The sequence below is a fragment of the Saccopteryx bilineata genome, chromosome 4 (assembly GCF_036850765.1).
Source record: "Saccopteryx bilineata isolate mSacBil1 chromosome 4, mSacBil1_pri_phased_curated, whole genome shotgun sequence".
NCBI classification, from domain to species: domain Eukaryota; kingdom Metazoa; phylum Chordata; class Mammalia; order Chiroptera; family Emballonuridae; genus Saccopteryx; species Saccopteryx bilineata.
This window is the reverse complement of record NC_089493.1, coordinates 231,404,819-231,422,704: the sequence shown is the minus strand read 5'-3', so window position 1 is coordinate 231,422,704 and position 17,886 is coordinate 231,404,819. Positions and strand designations below refer to the sequence as shown.

At 36.6% G+C, this 17,886-nt stretch overlaps 1 protein-coding gene across 16 annotated transcripts in view; it reads right to left on the bottom strand.

The window, feature by feature from the left end:
• The window catches only part of PAM (peptidylglycine alpha-amidating monooxygenase), a 349,889-nt gene that overhangs the window by 136,512 nt on the left and 195,491 nt on the right, over positions 1–17,886 (bottom strand). For all 16 annotated transcript variants that reach the window (XM_066273910.1, XM_066273915.1, XM_066273907.1 and 13 more), the window contains one exon: positions 12,250–12,307. In XM_066273910.1, coding sequence (XP_066130007.1) covers positions 12,250–12,307 — 58 coding nt within the window. The remainder of the gene's footprint in view (positions 1–12,249; positions 12,308–17,886) is intronic.

Sequence of the window (17,886 nt, the reverse complement as noted above, 5' to 3'; positions counted from 1 at the left end):
GTGACAATATGAATGGATATGGAGAATATTATGCCAAGTGAAATAAGTCAGATAGAAAAGGACAAAACTGTATTTTTTCTTTTTTCCCCTCAAAACTGTATTATTTCACTTACATGTGGAATATGTAACAAAACAAATTAATTGAAACAGACAACAGAATGGTGGTTAGCAGAGGTGAAGGGAGTTCCGAGGGTGAAATGGGTCAAGGGGGCCAAATAGTAGTGACAGGAAGACACTAGCCTTCAGGTATAACAAGTAACTGAGTACACAGATGTTAAATTATAATCTTGTAGAGTTGAAAATTATATAATGTTATTAGCCAATGTTACCACAACAGATTCAATTTAAAAAAAAGCCTTTCGGATGCAAGTGTGTTTGAGGTGTCAGCCAAAATCCTAGGTGGAAATATCCCGCAGAGTATTAAAATTATGTGACTTATTCAAGAAAGAGGTCAGAGTATTACATGTTTGGGAATTACTCAAAAATTAAACTTGAAGCCAGGCGGGTGGACAAAAGCACCAAAGATGAATGTAAGAACCACAGAAAAGGCTCAAGACAAGTTGTAGAGAAAGTCCTGAGCTGTCAGCATCTGTCAGCATCTCAACAGTCCTTTTTATATTAATGTACTGTGTGTACTACTGAAAAACAAGGCAAACAAAACCTTGGGAAAAGAGTGGGCTACCAGCTTGACCAGGCGGTGGCACAGTGGATAGAGCGCTGGACTGGGATGCATAGGACCCAGGTTCAAGACCCCGAGGTCGCCAGCTTGAGCAGGGGTCATCTGGTTTAAGCAGGGCTCACCAGCTTGAGCCAAAGGTTGCTGACTCGGTCTGCTGGAGCCCCCCAGTCAAGGCACATATGAAAAAGCAATCGATGAACAACTAAGGTGCCCCAACAAAAAACTGATGTTTCTCATCTCTCTCCCTTCCTATCTGTCCCTCTCTCTGTTTCTCTGTCTCTGTCACAAAAAAAAAAAAAAAAAAAAAAAAAAAAAAAAAAAAAAAGACTGGGTTATCATTACATTGATGAAAGAAAATCTTAATAAGCAGACAGTCTCTGTGGCTTTTTATTCAGAAGGAAAGGTAAACATTTTGCCTGAGCTCCTGCCTATACATGGGATCTTCTAATTGTCCTTTGTAAAGTAAAGAGCAAAAATCATTCAAAATATAACTTCTGTAGCCATATTCTGACATACTATTTTAGGACTCTCTTACTAGTTATAAATTTTAGTTTCTGTAGCCATATTCTGACACACTATTTTAGGAATCACTTACTAGTTATAAATTTTAGTTTCTTTAATGAGAAATATAGGGGTTCAGAAAGAGCCACCCTAAGATCTGCCTCAGTGATATGGGGATTGTTTTGAGCTAAAGGCAACTTGAGATCCTTCAGGATCAAATAAACTCGTACTCCTTTCCCTTAACGATCTATAATATTATAGAATAATTTAAATTAGGAGCCTGGCACAGGATGAGTTATAACCAGAAATGATTTTTTACCTGTTTCCATGGCAGGGAAAACCTCTAATTACTGAACACATGCTCTCCCTGCAAAGACTTTCTAAAGCCCCATGCTGCATTACCTTAATGCTAGCTCAGAATGTCTTATAGAGCTAGCTAATTTCCCTTTCTGTCTCTGTATGTAACCTCACATGTATGTAAGGTCTCCGAGTTTCATATATGAGGTTCTCAAATATATGTATGTAATTGAATTTGATTATTTCCTGTTGTTAATGTTCTTATATCTATTAGATTATTATATCATCCAAAAAACAAAAAAACATTGAAGGTAGAGGCAAATGTCTTCTTTCCCTCACAGAAATAGATTAATATCTTCAAGTGGTAATAAAAGGAAATTCCCATGTTCCCTCTCATAGATACTCTCACTGACTCACACATTCTCAGAAACTCCATATCTAATTTAACTGCTAAGAAAATTATTAGTACAGAGTAAAAACAAGCAACTGACCAACTTTTCTATATCTTAAAGAAAGAATATTTTTGAAGTATTTGTATTGTTTGGCTCAAAGTACAACTCATTGCAAGCTGAAAGGAAAAATGTCTCCAGCAAAAAGAATGTCATATCAAACTGTAGATCTAAAATAATGTAGATTCCATAAAATATGGCAGGACTTGGACAATTTCACTGAAGGGTTTGTTACCAGTGGTGGGGAGGAGTCAACTGGGAAAAGACTGTCTGACAGGTCATACCCTGGGTTTGCTCCATTAGCACTCATTAGCCTGGATGTGCAAAACAAGACCCCACCCCTTGTAAATAACAGTGAGGTCCACTGAGTAAGCTGGAGATGTCAACACCACACCAAACAGAATATGAAAAAATATTTTAAAATCACATCTTAAAAGAAATTCCCCCTTCTTTTTTCATCATATACCAAAGAAATAAAGAATCCAAGGGAAGAAGAACTAGAGGCTAATAATAAAAACAACTGCATTTAAATGTGAGATTCTGACAGGCAGAATAAACAAAGACAGCCTTGGGATGGTGACAAACTGGTCAAAACACAGCCTGTGAGAACACAAGGGAATGTTACATATGATAAGATGAATAGTGTCACTGAATCTTCTAACTCAATAATAAGATGACCGTTGTATAAGCAGAAGCAGACACGGTGCTTCCATCTCAGTGGATGTTAACAGTTCAGACTGCCTGATGTATAAGATCAGGGAAAATTTTTATAGGCAAATAAGTGTGAATCAGTCCTGGGACCCAAATAATTCTGAAGGACTCAGGCTCTAGAAATAGTGACTCATGTACATTAATTAAGAGAAATATGATGACACACAGTGCACAGGTTGAAGGATTTCTCAAAGGATAATGCCATCTAAGACATGAAAGTATGTGTGTGGGTGAGATATTGAGCAAAGAGATAACCAGGTCTATTTTCTATTTTCTGGAGTTCTAAGCAAAATTTGTTCTATCTACATGAGGTTGTTAGAGATTTATGGCCTCTTTTAGCTAACATCAGACTACAGTGAGGGCCAGAAAATACACTAATAATATGACCTAAAACAATTACATTAAGCAACTGGCTTTTTATTTTTCCTTTGCAAAAGGATATCCACGTCTGCATGTAAAATTTTGATATATCTGCCTGACTTAGGACATAGAAAGAGTACGAAGAACACATAACCGAGTGGAGAAACAAGAGATTAAGGAGATAGCCATGTACACACAACCAGCCCTGAATCACCACTGAACTAGTGGTGGGATTCAGCTGGTTCGCACTAGTTTGGCAGAACTGATACTTAATTTTTGTTGAGTTCGGCGAATGGTTGTCAAAATGGCACTTGTAATCAGGGTTCTCTTTAAGGTGGGCTCCTGGGCAGTTGCCCAATGTGGAAATCACAAATTTACATACATTCCTTACTCTTTTTTAATCTTCATCTGTGCAATAGCGTATTCTAAGCATGGTAGTAATGTTAATTCCGTCCATAGGTTAAAAAAATTGCAATCAAGAAGCAATGTGGAAATATCTAAACAGTTTTATTGTTTTTGTCAGGTATTATTTAATATTTTTTATTAATATTTTAAAACTCTTAGAATCAAATTTTGTATACCTCTTTTATTGTTCTTATTTAAGTATTAAATGCATGAAATAACACATTTCGGCATATCATTTTCTTATACTTAAAACGGCATTAGGGCAGAGAACTGGTTGTTAAATTATTTGAATCCCATCACTGGGAGGTACACCCTCTTAGGTAATGATATGCAGTAGAGGAATACTCTAGGTCAGTGGTCCTCAACCTTTTTGGGCCACGAACCGGTTTAATGTCAGAAAATATTTTCATGGACTGGCCTTTAGGGTGGGACGGATAAATGTATCACGTGACCGAGACAAGCGTCAAGAGTGAGTCTTAGACGGATGTAACAGAGGGAATCTGGTCATTTTTTAAAAATAAAACATCATTCAGACTTAAATATAAACAAAACAGAAATAATGTAAGTTATTTATTCTTTCTCTGAGGACCCAAATGGCCCATGGACCGGTACCAGTCCATGGCCCGGGGGTTGGGGACCACTGCTCTAGACTATGGATAATAAGCTATTGAATAAAAAACCTGATTTTCAAATGCAAGTTTGGATCTCCAGGACTTAGGCATTCTAGAGTTGCTGTCTGTATATATCGTTAAATTATACATCATTACTGTTAACTCTGTTTCTTTTTTCCTCCATGTGGAATCAAACCCAATAAACAGTTTATTTTACAGACTGTGAATATTTTTACATGTTACTAGGACTGTTTTCGTCAACAGTACTTTTCATTTGGTTCTGTGAATCAGTATTACCTATGGAGCTTGTTCAAAATGCAGGTGCACAGGGTCAATGTTAGAGCAGTCCTGCCCCATTCCTCATCACTATTTCATTCAAGTCTCCAGAGGTCACTCCAGGCAAGTGTATCTTTGAAAAGTCTCATGAATGAATAACAGGTGACTCTGACTACATTCAACATTTTTAGTGGCTGAATATATTGTATTATGTGAGCAGACTAAGTTTAGTTAATTTGTCTTAGTTAATTTGGACTGCCTTGCTCTTTTAAATGGACACATAGCCTGACCAGGAGGTGGCGCAGTGGATAGAGCGTCAAACTGGGATGCGAGGACCCAGGTTCGAGACCTGGAGGTCACCAGCTTGAGCGCGGGCTCATCTGGCTTGAGCAAAAGCTCACCAGCTTAGACCCAAGGTTGCTGGCTCCAGCAAGGGGTTACTTGGTCTGCTGAAGGGCTGCGTTCAAGGCACATATGAGAAAGCAATCAATGAACAACTAAGGTGTCACAACGAAAAACTGATGATTGATGCTTCTCATCTCTCTCTCTGTTCCTGTCTGTCCCTATCTATCCCTCTCTCTGACTCTATCTCTGTTCCTATAAAAAATAAATACATAAAAAATTTTGACCCTGGCCGGTTGGCTCAGTGGTAGAGCATCGGCCTGGCGTGCAGAAGTCCCGGGTTCGATTTCCGGCCAGGGCACACAGGAGAAGCGCCCATCTGCTTCTCCACCCCTCCCCCTCTCCTTCCTCTCTGTCTCTCTCTTCCCCTCCCGCAGTCAACGCTCCATTGGAGCAAAGATGGCCTGGGCGCTGGGGATGGCTCTGTGGCCTCTGCCTCAGGCGCTAGAATGGCTCTGGTCGGGACAGAGCTATGCCCCGGAGGGGCAGAGCCTCGCCCCCTGGTGGGCAGAGCATCGCCCCCTGGTGGGCGTGCCGGATGGATCCCGGTTGGGCGCATGTGGGAGTCTGTCTGTCTGTCTCCCCGTTTCCAGCTTCAGAAAAGCACTAAATAAATAAATAAATAAATAAATGTATAAGACACATAATAAAGTCCAGGTTTCTTTTAAAAAATATATAAAAGGAGTTTCTGAGGGTAAAAATCAGTTGATCCTTTAGAGTTGTTTCAATATTGAGAGATTATAGAGATATAAGTTTCATAAAATAATAATAGAGTCGTCATAATTTAAAAAAAATTACAGACTCCCAAATTTTAGTGCCCTTTCCATAAACATTTCTGTATTTCCAAAAAATAAACATTATACTTCAAAAACCATTCACAAGAACGGAAGATAATGTTCTAAATTGTAATTTAAGTGTAGAATATGATCAACCTTAATGTTCATCATCTTGCAATTTAGCCAAAAGGTTTAGAAAAATGTAAAGCTCACAGCAGTCCAGTCCATTTGGCAGCATGTTAAAAACCCGCAGCAATGGCATATCATATTATCTTCTGCCAGCTTCCCGCATAACCATAAAGCAGTCCTACACTAAAATAAAGACCTTTTGCTTGAATATTTTAATCAAAAAATTTAATAGAGAAAATTTCATGAACTTTCACTAGCATAGAATGATGTTCAATTTAGAAAGCATCTTTAATGTAGTTTACAAGGATTTTAAGCTATTGTTGCCAAATTATCTAAGAAATAAGACACCCGAACAAGTCTATAAAATGGACACAAATCAAAAATGAAATAATCCTTACCTCTGAATAAAGGTATTTTATTTTGGGGGGGGGGTCATTCTCTATTAATTAAAAATTTTTTATGGAATACGTTGGGTGACACTGATTGAAAGTATTGTAGGTTTCAGATGCACAGTTCCACAACCGTCATCTGTGCCTTGCACTGTGTGTTCACCACCCTGAGTCTCCTTCCACCACCATTTATCTCCTGTACTCTCTTCTATCTCCCTCCATTCCTCTTTCCCTCTTGTAATTCTCCATACTTTTTCACCCAACACCCCAATCCCAAACCCCCCTAGGAATTTCAGCACCAAAAAGAATTAAACTTCTAGATGATGTATCTTTTAAAACTGAACTTTTTGGTATATGCTAGAACCAACTAAATGATCAATAAATACACTTTATCAGCCAGGCTATGCAAGATAAAATAGCATAAGCTTCATTAAGCTCAGTTTTTGTTATGTCACTCCTATAAGAGTCTCCTATTAATTTCCTTCAAAATCAAATCCACATCCTCCTCTTGCCTGTGCAGGTCATGCATAATATTGTACCAGTCTCCTAGCCCATAACGTTTCTAATGTAACAGCCCCCAACCTCTATTCTGCACTCTCATCAGGCAGCCCACCTCACTTAACAGCCATAACCACTGACCTTTACTGTGGGCTTCCTCTATGCCAGGCTCATTTACTTCTCACAACCACCACAGGAGTCTGCTCTCTTTTCCCTCACACAGATGAGCCTGAGGAGAGACTTGTCCATGGCCATGCAGCTAGCAAGCAGTGAGGCTCACACTATACCACTGTGCTCTTTTATTGCTCATGCCATTTACTGGCCACTGGAATATTCTCCTCCCCTCCGCAGATCCAAAGAGACCACCATCCCAGATCCCATTCAAATCCTGCTATTTTTTTCATGGAATTTTCTCTGACTAGAAAAATTCATGTTGATCTTTATAAATGTCACCCCCACTGAAACAGCTTAAATGGCTACATCAGTATGGCTGTCAAAGTAGCATAAACCCCTTGCCACTGAAGGACATTTACACAATTCCCATTCAAAACCAGGTTTTCTGAAGTAGCCATTTACTGGGGGTGGGGTGGTGATGGCATTTTGACATGACTGCAATAAAACAACTATGTCCATATGTCAGGGTTTTTTTGTATTTATACATTTATTTATTTATTGAGGTATAATTGACAGATAACATTTTAATTGTTTCAGGTGTACAACATAATAATCTGCCATTTGTACATATTGTGAAATCATTACCACACAATATATTTAGTTAACATCTATCAGTTACGTTTCAATAATCTTTAGATGTACCTAATTAAAGACATTCCTAAATCTCAGCTTTATAAAATATAATGATTCCTAATCCTCTCCCCTCACTTTTTTATTACCCGAGAAAGCCCTGAGGTTTGTTGGGGTATGTTAGAAACATGGGTATTTGCGTGGCTGAAGGATAGAGGACATTTAAGGGATATTCTGAAACCGGATCCATAGCAGCAGCTTCTCCTTCATAACTGTGACCAAGAAAATGAGGTTCTGTCCACTCATTAGAGACACTAGTATAGTGTCTCAGCTCTCACTAAGTACGTAGCTTTTACTAGATAGAAACCAGAGCAGCTTCCTAGCGTGCCTACTGGAAGGCACCCAATGGTCATGTGGGAGACAGACATGATTCATGTTGGAGAAAATCCTAGATGAGAAAGGAAAAGGTATGCAGTCAACTAACTGGAAGCAAAAAGATTGCATGGGGATAGGGATTTACACACATGTACACTCGCACCCTTTATTTACTGCTGTCAAAGCCATAAAACATGGATATATGAGCATTGTAACTGTGTCAGACCTTGATGTTTATAGTCATACTATGTAGTAGCCCATAAACATGATTAAAATTAGGTTGTTCCTGCAGTTTTTGAAGTATCCTAAAATCACCTTAACATGTGCTTTGTTTAAGAAAGGCCACATTTGGAAATATTCAAGTCTAACTGTGCAATTCTGCCATAGAAATTGTTCCTCATTCAAAAGAGAAGCCCAAGAAAATGAAAAGCAATAAATCATTAGATTAATTTCAGCTATTTCTATATTCAAAGGTTTCTATCTCATTTGTATAGTGCAATTTGATAGATAGGGACCTGCCATCATTCACTAAGGAAAAGACACATTTATTTACTGGTCATCCATGTGAGGGAAAGCAAGTGGATGAAGATGACAGTCAAATTTCTTGGCTGAACGGGCTGCTGTCAGAGCCAATTCCTCTGAGTGTCTGTAAAACACCTTTTAGACAGCATCACAGTTCAGTGGTCAAATGCAGATTTTATCATACCTTCACCCATTCCAATTCTGGGATTTCTTATTAAAACAACAAGCAAAAGCAATACTCTAGGGAGAGCTATGATTTTTTCCAAAATATAAAAATTATACTTATCTTCATTCCAGTATTTCCCCCAAACACCTACTTTAATTTGCATTTAATAATTCAATAGACAAATAAACACATCAAATGTTGTGTATGATTATATGTAAATACGACAGGCATATGCACATATAAATTTCATGACAACTTGTGATGGTGTTTTCTCAATATTAAGAAGTATGTTTATCTAAAATGAGTTACCTAATTGGTCAAACAAGCACAAAGCCCAATTTATGATTTATTCAAATGCAACTTTAGCTTTTAACACCATCAAGTGTTAAAGTCCTAATAAGCAATCTGGATTGTATTCTTTCTTTTGTGATGTATGTTCAGAAATCTGAAAGTAATATGAAAGGACAAAGGTTTTTTTTTTTATGCAGTATTCTTAAGGTCTATAAAATCCATGATATATTAACATTAGGCCCCTTTATTTAAGAAGCTTTTTCAGAAATTTAAAAATGCAGTAAACTGTCAAAAAATATTTGATCTCTTGTTTCTTTTTTATTTTTTCAGTTTTGAAAATATTTGTTTTATTTATTTTTTTATTTATTTTAATTTACTGTGTTTACATAGATTCTAGTGTTGCCCTGAATGCATCTCCCCTCCCTTGTATTAGGACGAAGTCTTTTTTGTGGGCTCTAGCATTTGCAGTCTTGTCATCTAGAATTCTACCAGGCTGTGATCTTCTTGAATTTGTAGCATATACCACATTCCCATTGCCCTAAGCCCAATAACTGGCACAGAATGGAATTTTAAGTTTGCTGAATTTATGAACAAGTAACTTTTCTTAAACATTTATTCCCTTATATTCAAAGGGTATAATTTAAAGCAAAAGGTAAATTGGTTACTCTTCAATATGTTGCCTTAGAAAATGGCCAAACAAACAAAACACTTTTTTAGCGTTCAGTCATGGATTCAGCAAGCTATTATTGGGTCCCTATTTATCCTGTAGCAAAACAGCCTCCTGGCATTCAAAAATTTTAAAGGCATAGATAATAAAAGCAGAAGTTATCACATGATAAAAGTGTCTTAAGAAAAGACTAAACTAACTATTAGAGGTCTTTACAAGTCTTCGTTTCCAACCATATCTAATCTTATGATAAGGTACTGTGCAACCGAGAACTTGGGGCCAAGCGCCAAGAGGCTTCCTTCCTGGAAAAGCTTTGGTTATCACTGCCGAGCTCTCACTTTGGGAGTCTGGAAAAACAACGTACGATCTATCCTTTCTACATACAACCTAGACAGCCAGCCCTTTTCCTTTTATAGATCTTTAAAATCTCATGTGCACTGGGTTTTCTTTTGCAACATGGTTTGAGGTTTACTTACTTTTTGGCAAAACTGCCCAGTATATTCCAGTCAGAAGTGAGGGTGAGGGAATGAAAGAGTAACTATATTTGATGTGAGGAAGACAGAGATGTGCTATTCCGTATTTGAGCTCCATCTATCTACTTGATAACTTCTGTCCTTTCTTCTCTGTACCATTATCTTCACACCAGATCCATTAGGATTTAAATGGCATACAAGTAGGGTATCACATAGCTAGTAAAAAGCTTGGGCATGTTTCTGAATCTCTCAGACTCTTTGTTTCCTCTTTGGTAAAATGCTTTTAGTATGCTGAGCTTTCAATAGCTTAGTGTCTGGCAGACCCTTGGTAAATGATGGCTGGTTGTGGGCTGAGTATATGAGCAAGGATTCCATGCAAACTCGTGTCCTAGCATGCCACTAAATCAAAGACACTTAGGTTCCTGTTTCTGTGTCTCTAACTATGAAAGGTGACTAACTTCAAAATTGTCCTAAGAATTAATAAAATAATACAGGTAAAATTTCCTTAACCCCTTATATAAATCATTTTTGGTACTTCTCTTTGGTTTTCAGTTTTCCAGTTCTAATTTATCCTACACCTCAATTTCTGTTGTTGCTTGATTATGCAAATAATGGTAACTACAAATCACCTGAGGGTAGTAGACTAAAGGACTCACACTGACAGGGAAACATCTGCTTGGAAAAGGTGACAAAATCTTTAGCATTCACACAATCCTCCCAGCAATAAAGAGAAGAAATACTGAAATTAGTTATCAATCTTATAAGATCCTTTAAGGACCTTAGAACTGGGAACAGTTTAATTTTAGAAGAGAGTGGCCTAAGAAAATGCAGAAATGTTTAGCGCCCTGGTTCTAATAGGGCCCTTTATGTGTCTCTTGTGAATACTTTTCTTGACTGAATATATTCACTTGTACTTTTCAGTTTTAAATCATATGAAAGTAAACGCACTTATATTTAGAGAGCAGTAACACATTCCAGGATATATATTTATAGTTTTTATAGTCACCAGCTATGAAATTATATGCTACCACCAACATCCAGAAACAAACCTGTAGTACTGTTGGGAGACAACATATTACCTTCATATTAATACAGATCTGCAGAGTGGCTTTCTACTTAAGGCAAATGTGAAACAGGAAGAAACCAGACTATCTCTGAATTTGCACAAAGAAAACATAAAATTAGTAAGAACACTCTTGTAAAATTCTTTTTATGAGTAATTATTATTTTCTCCTATGTTGCCAAACATATGGATATGAAATTGGGGAAATCTTTAACGCTGAAATTTAATGATGAATTTACATTCTAAATCACATTTGGTGTTGCTCAAAATACTACAGTTAGGACCTTAAATTATTTTTTTGTCTTTAAAGTTAAAGTTCAGGACCTGGGCCAGTACTGTCCTTTCTAACATTTTTCTTGGTAATGTTCAATTATTACACAAAGTAACAGCCATCAGGCAATGCTCAACTTCTCAAGGTACAACTTTCATCTTTGGAAATTAACTGTGGAGGGAATTCTGTTCATAGAATATTGTTATAGGCGTATTTTCTGTTGTAGCTACCACCAAAGTGTGTGAAAACAAGAATAAATGCACATTGCTCTGGCTTTGCAGATCTATAATGTATATTCCTGTAGGGAGTAAGTACCTCATGAAAATTCAGCCTCAGATGGCCCCAAGGCTATTGTACACACTGTACAATCCACATAATAGCTGTTTCAGAGAGCCCACTTGAAGATTAGTGTCAAGGGACCAAAGTACAATTCTCATTATCATCACTTTCTCTCCAAAATCAACACGTCAAACCAGAAAAATGAAGCAGGAGAAAAAACAAATCCATGAATAATTTGCCAATCACACCACTTCCCTAAACAGTTAAAAGTCTGCCATAAGGGAGATTTAAATGAAAACAACCTAGATGAGAACAGATGGCACTTTGCCACTTTTCCTATCTGATTCAAAGATCCACTTAGGGAAGGGCCTGTCATTTAAGAGTCATCCTCTTCTGTAATATAGACAACAAAAACAATGTTTCTTTCGTCCTCACACCATCCCTCCTTCTCTTCTCGCAGTTTCTCTTTCCTTCCTTCCTATACATCTACCTGTCTGACAAGTAAAATATTACATCCTCCAACATTGATTCTAAGTGCATTCGATTTACAGCATGACCCAGCAAGTAAATAAACAGTCTGTTGAGTGGAGCGGAATTAAGCACCCAGCCACAGACAGAAAGCCAATACTATACAAATGGGACCATGTGGTATTGGCAGCCATTGACATCTGCATGCAACTCCTTAACTACTATTACTCATGAATCTCTCCAGATACTGTTTGCAATCTTATCTCTCAGTGGCTCTCTCCAGTTTGTTTCTGCATTTAGGCATGATAAATGCATTTTAGAAACTGACAGTAAAAGATTAATATGCTCATAACCATCAAAGAAAACCTTTCACTGATTTCAAATAGCTTGTCCTCCCTTCAACTGCCAACCACCCACACCCTGCCCCATCCAGTTTTTATTACTTACTCACGAAGGCTTCCTCATCCGTTGGCAAACGCATTGACATGCAGAAGTATGTATCAGACTATTAAAGAAAGAAAGAAAGAAAGATACAAAACTCCAATTAAATTGCTGCTAGTAAAGTAGAAATAAAAATTAGTCAAAGAATGGGCTATGTGACTGAAAAAGAACTACTGGGCTAGTCAGGTCAAGTGGCCTACCATACACTCGGTACACCAAGTTGATGGAGAAGCTAAATCTAAGACTTTTCCTAAGACTCTTTAAATCCTACTTATAAAACCAATGATTGTAATATTTCTAGTATGTCACAGTTAAAAGGCAACATTTTTGATGTTTGTATGAAGACTGAAACAATTTAATGCATTTGATCTTAAAATGGTCGAAATCGGTTATGAACGTATTTGCGCTTGGCATAATTAAGGGTTTTATTTCCTGAATCATTTACAATTGCCCAGAATGTTAACTGGAGGAATACAATGAGTAAAAGCTGGTCTTATAATATTATATTTGGTTGTTCTTTTAAAAAAAATTTATGTAGGTTATTGAAGAAATCAACATGAACTCAATTATTCTTTCTTTTCCAGTTATTGGTCTCTTGTATAAATGGCTATTTTTTCACTATCAAATATATTAACATCAAGAATTTTTAGTGATAACAATTGTAACTTAAAGAAAATGAGCTTCTGTTGATCTATGCATTCCACTTCTTTAATGAAAATCCATATTTAGTAAAGTATATGCTATGGTTGATAATATACCCAATACAAACAGAGACTGACTTATTCAATAATTCATACTTCATGGCTTGTTATTGCACAGTGCTGGATCAAGAGACTACACGAACACGAATACAGATCATTTGGGCTTCTCTGAACCTACTGGTTAGCACCAAAATGCCTCTTATTTTAATTGTGTTGAGATTCAAGGAAGTCCAATACACATCAACCAAGGATATTATAATTTTAAAAGTTACAGAAATATGATTCAGTCGTCTACTTTTGTATATGCCATTTTTTCTCATTTGAGCAAACTATTTTATTTCTTAAAAGGTTTAATAATTATTTTGATTCACTCTTATTTTCCTAAGAAGGAAATATACTGGGAAATCTTCAAGGTTTCACAGTAAGGAGGTTAAGTTACATAAATGCTGGAGATGTGAACTGTGTATCCAAAACCCAAGAAAAATATTGGCAAAATAATGTTCAAAGATCTCAAAATCATGTACAAGATTGGTCATAAACACTTTTCCAACCTGAGTTACTAATTGACAAAATATTCCTACTCTGTTCTAAAAAATAATATGCTCAAGATTCTTTTTTATTTGCTCATCCACAACTATGAGTAAATCACTAATGGAAGATGTTCACTGGCTACTACATCTGCTACTATTACTGTTTCTGGCCAACAGTGATAGAATGCTTATAATGTGCTAAGCATAGCTCTCAATTTTACTTGTATTATATCATTTAATAAATAAAATAATCCAATGTGGTAGACAGATACTACTATGAACTCTTTTTTTTTTTTTTTTACATTGACAGAGAGTCAGAGAGAGGAATAGATAGGGATAGACAGACAGGAATGAAGAGAGATGAGAAGCATCAATCATCAGATTTTCATTGCAACACTAGTTGTTCATTGATTGCTTTCTCATATGTGCCTTGACCATGGGCCTTCAGCAGACCGAGTAACCCCTTGCTCAAGCCAGCAACCTTGGGTCCAAGCTGGTGAGCTTTGCTCAAATCAGAAGAGCCCACGCTCAAGCTGGCGACCTGAGGGGTCTCGAACCTGGGTCCTCTGCATCCCAGTCCGACGCCCTATCCACTGCACCACCGCCTGGTCAGGCTGAACTCCATTTTAAAGACATTCAGAATAATGACATTAATTGAAAACCTAGTATGTGCCGACACTATTTTAAGCACTTTGCATGTATTAACTCTTTTAATCTTCAAACACATTCCTATGATATAGGTAATATTATCACCCCTATTTTAGAGATGAGAAAACTGACACAAACCAAGGTTAAGTAACTTTACTGTTTGTTCTAACCAAAGCCTGACAAGAAACAGATAGGCTTCTGAACTCCGTTCTTGGCACAGTTACTTAAGAAAGCTTGCAACTAATCTTTTCTCTGTTTCTGAGATCTAAAGCTTGCACTACTAAGAACTGTCTCTCACATTCAAGGATGTTATACTGCTCTGATTCTCAGCCAGTGAATGCCTTGATCTAACTTACATCACTGCTTCTTGCTATAAAGATACATTTGTTTTTCCTCTGGTTACATACGAATCAACAAAACCAGATGGCCTAGTCACAAGGACAATCCCCCCCTAACATCCCTCAGTGCCTTTCTTTTAACACCTGTAGCCTTTAAAAGGTCTCCCACCTTTTGTTTCAGCAAAGTTGAGTGTAGTTTGCACTGAATCCCTTCCCTACTGCAATAGTTAGTATTGAAGAAATCTGTTCTTACCACTTTAACTAGTGTTCACCTAGTTTATCTTTGCCACTAACAAGCGCAGGAGTTGGGATCTGAACATTAACAGTGTGATTAATGCATTACAGATCAATCATTCAAAGCAATGTGAACAATTAATGACTTACAGGCAAATGTTTTTAAAAAGTAAAATTAAAGTAGCTAAGTACATACTTAGAATACGAAAGGGTCCTAAGGTGTCAATGTAATGCAAAACAAACAGAAGTTCTTTTATATTTGGCCTAATAGTTTTGGGTTTTATTATATCTTTGATTTTATTATAGCCACCTCAATTTGTTTTTGGAATAAAAATGTTATAGGCATAAATAGAAATATGAAATTCAGCAAGTTGGTTCTTTTGATAAAAGATGGAAACAACTAAGCATCCTAGTGGTTACATACACAAAATAAAAGAAACTTTTTATATTGAAAATTTATCTGATCCATATTGTTTTTCGTTCTCTGATCATCAGCTGAGAAATTTAAAATGACAGAATAACTTGGGCATGTGTTTCTTCTAATGATTTGTATTTCTTGGTCTGTAACTTCTCTATTAATGCACATGTATTCAGATTTCAATGGTTTACTTCCTATTTATGTGGAAGCCTGTTTTAAGAAAAAAAAGAAGAGAAAAAAGAAGAAATAAAAGAGATCCTCTGCAGAATAACCGCTATCCTGCAAAATCATTTTGGGAGAGCAAAGTCTATATTAGGCATTGCAGCAATGGTCTACCATGTACCCTCACGACTTAGGATTTTACTTATGACCCATTTTTCAAGATAAGGAATAATTCTGTTAGAAGAAACAAGTGTGAAACTTTTTCTCTAAAAATAAACACATTAAAAAATATAGTGTGTTTCAAATCAATAATAAACCTTCAGCTGAAAGTTCTAAAGACCACAGTTCAATAGAATAGAGAATAGCTAAGGTAATTTATTCTTCTCTGCAACTGTGAAAGGTAGCAGGGATGTTGGTTTGTAGTATTCTGGTACCAGAGTTTGGTTTCTAGAGTTAGGTTGAGAGCTCAAAATCCATGAGCTCAAGATCCATGAAAAGAAGAAACAACCCGAAGTGTTGTTTATGTGGTACAACTGGAGAAGCCAACGGTGAGGGCCAGGTCTGCCTCCCGCAGGCTGGCGAGTACGAGCAGGTGCTCTTGTTCATTTTCTTCTTCCAATGATTCTGTGAGTAGATCTAACCAGCACTACATTCTTTTTTACAGAAATGGGAATTAATTCACAGAAAGGTTTTTTTTTATCTACCCAAGGCAACCAGGTAGGTGGTGTCAGAGTTAGGAATAGAATTCTTCAAGTTTAGACTATCAGAGATACATCTTTACGACTATCAGAGATAATTATGTATCTTTTTTTTTTACCACTTTCTTGCCATTAACTTATTATTTAAAATTTTCAATGACAGTTGATAGTCCATAAAATATCAATAATAATGATATTCAATCTTATATTACAGGGGTCGGGAACCTATGGCTCGCGAGCCAGATGTGGCTCTTTTGATGGCTGCATCTGGTTCACAGACAAATCTTTAATAAAAAAATAATAACATTAAAAATATAAAACATTCTCATGTATTACAATCCATTCATTTCCTACCGCTCATGTTCATGGCTGCGGGTGGCTGGAGCCGATCACAGCTGTCCTCCGGGACAACACCAAATTTTTATTGGATAATGCGCAACATACACAGGTCGTTGTTGTATGGCTCTCATGGAATTGCATTTTAAAATATGTTGCGTTCATGGCTCTCTCAGCCAAAAAGTTTCCCGACCCCTGTTATATTAGTTTCAAGTTTTAATCTAGTTAAATTGTGATATGGAGAGTCCACCTTCATACCTCTGTTTCTCTAACTGTTGAACTAAACCCTAAATTTTACATAAAATTTAAGGTTCTTCATAAGTAAACGAACAACTTATTTTTTTTAACAAGATGTGTATGTAGCTCATTGAAGAATAGATAGAACAATGGCCTGTGCCAAACTACTATAAGCTCATCAATACAGATTAATTTCTGCAGCAGGTCACCATGAATAGATACTTCAAATTTAAATTCCATGTTGGGATCAATAGTCAGTTTAAGTATTTAAAATGATAATCATGTGTAATACATAGTTCATTTATTACTAACAATCCTGGGATTGAGAACACATTAAAAAAAACAACAACCTCCTGAGGCAACATTAAGAAAACTAGAACAATACATTTTTCAAAGTAATAAAATCATTATATCACTAATATGTGTAAGTAATCAGTTGTATTTTTCTTTTTTGTAAGATGAACACCAGGAACACTATTTAACAATGCCCTGATTAGGTAAATGACACCCACAATGTTTGTCATTCAACAATACAAAAAAATTCAAATGATTTCAGCATATGATCAGTACTTAGCATATGATACCTTGTAAAAGGAAGAACATTGTGCCTCTTACTTCATTCTAGAAGATTTCCATCACAGTTATTTCCCATGATAATTTCACCTGGTAGGTATTCAGCTACTCTTTTTTAAAGATGGAAAAACTTAAATTCAATAAGGCAAATAACTTGTTTGTGATTAAAAAAAAATCTAGAAACTGATTAAATGGTTTTTGAACCCAGTTCACTAAAGCACTTCTCTTTCCACTATGGATAGATATTAAAACGGAAGTGGAGGAACAGAGCAAAAAATGACAAAAAACAAAACAAAAACCTCACAGACAACAATGTGGTGACTGCGGGGGGAGGGGACTGGAAGAGGGTCTGGGGAGGATAAATGGTGATGGATAAAGACACGACTTGGAGGGGGGTGAACACACAATATGGTGTGCAGAGATGTGTTGTAGAACTGGGCACCTGAAACCTGTATAATGTTAACCAGTGTCACCCGAATAAAATTCAATCTTAGAAAAGGTGATTTTTCACACCCCTTTAATATTTGAAAAGAATTGAATTGTCAGTTCTTAGATATAATTTTGGCTGTTTACTTGATTAATGAGAGAAATAAAGGAATCAAAGACATGTAAAATTTAACAAAAAGTTTAGTTCAAGTCCTCTAAATTTTCAATGGCACCTGAAAACATTTCATGAAACTTTGCTGACGAACTGTGAAAGGCTAGATTGGAGCCACAGATGTCTGATTCTGTCATTATTTTGATTCTGCAAAGTAAAGCTATATGAAA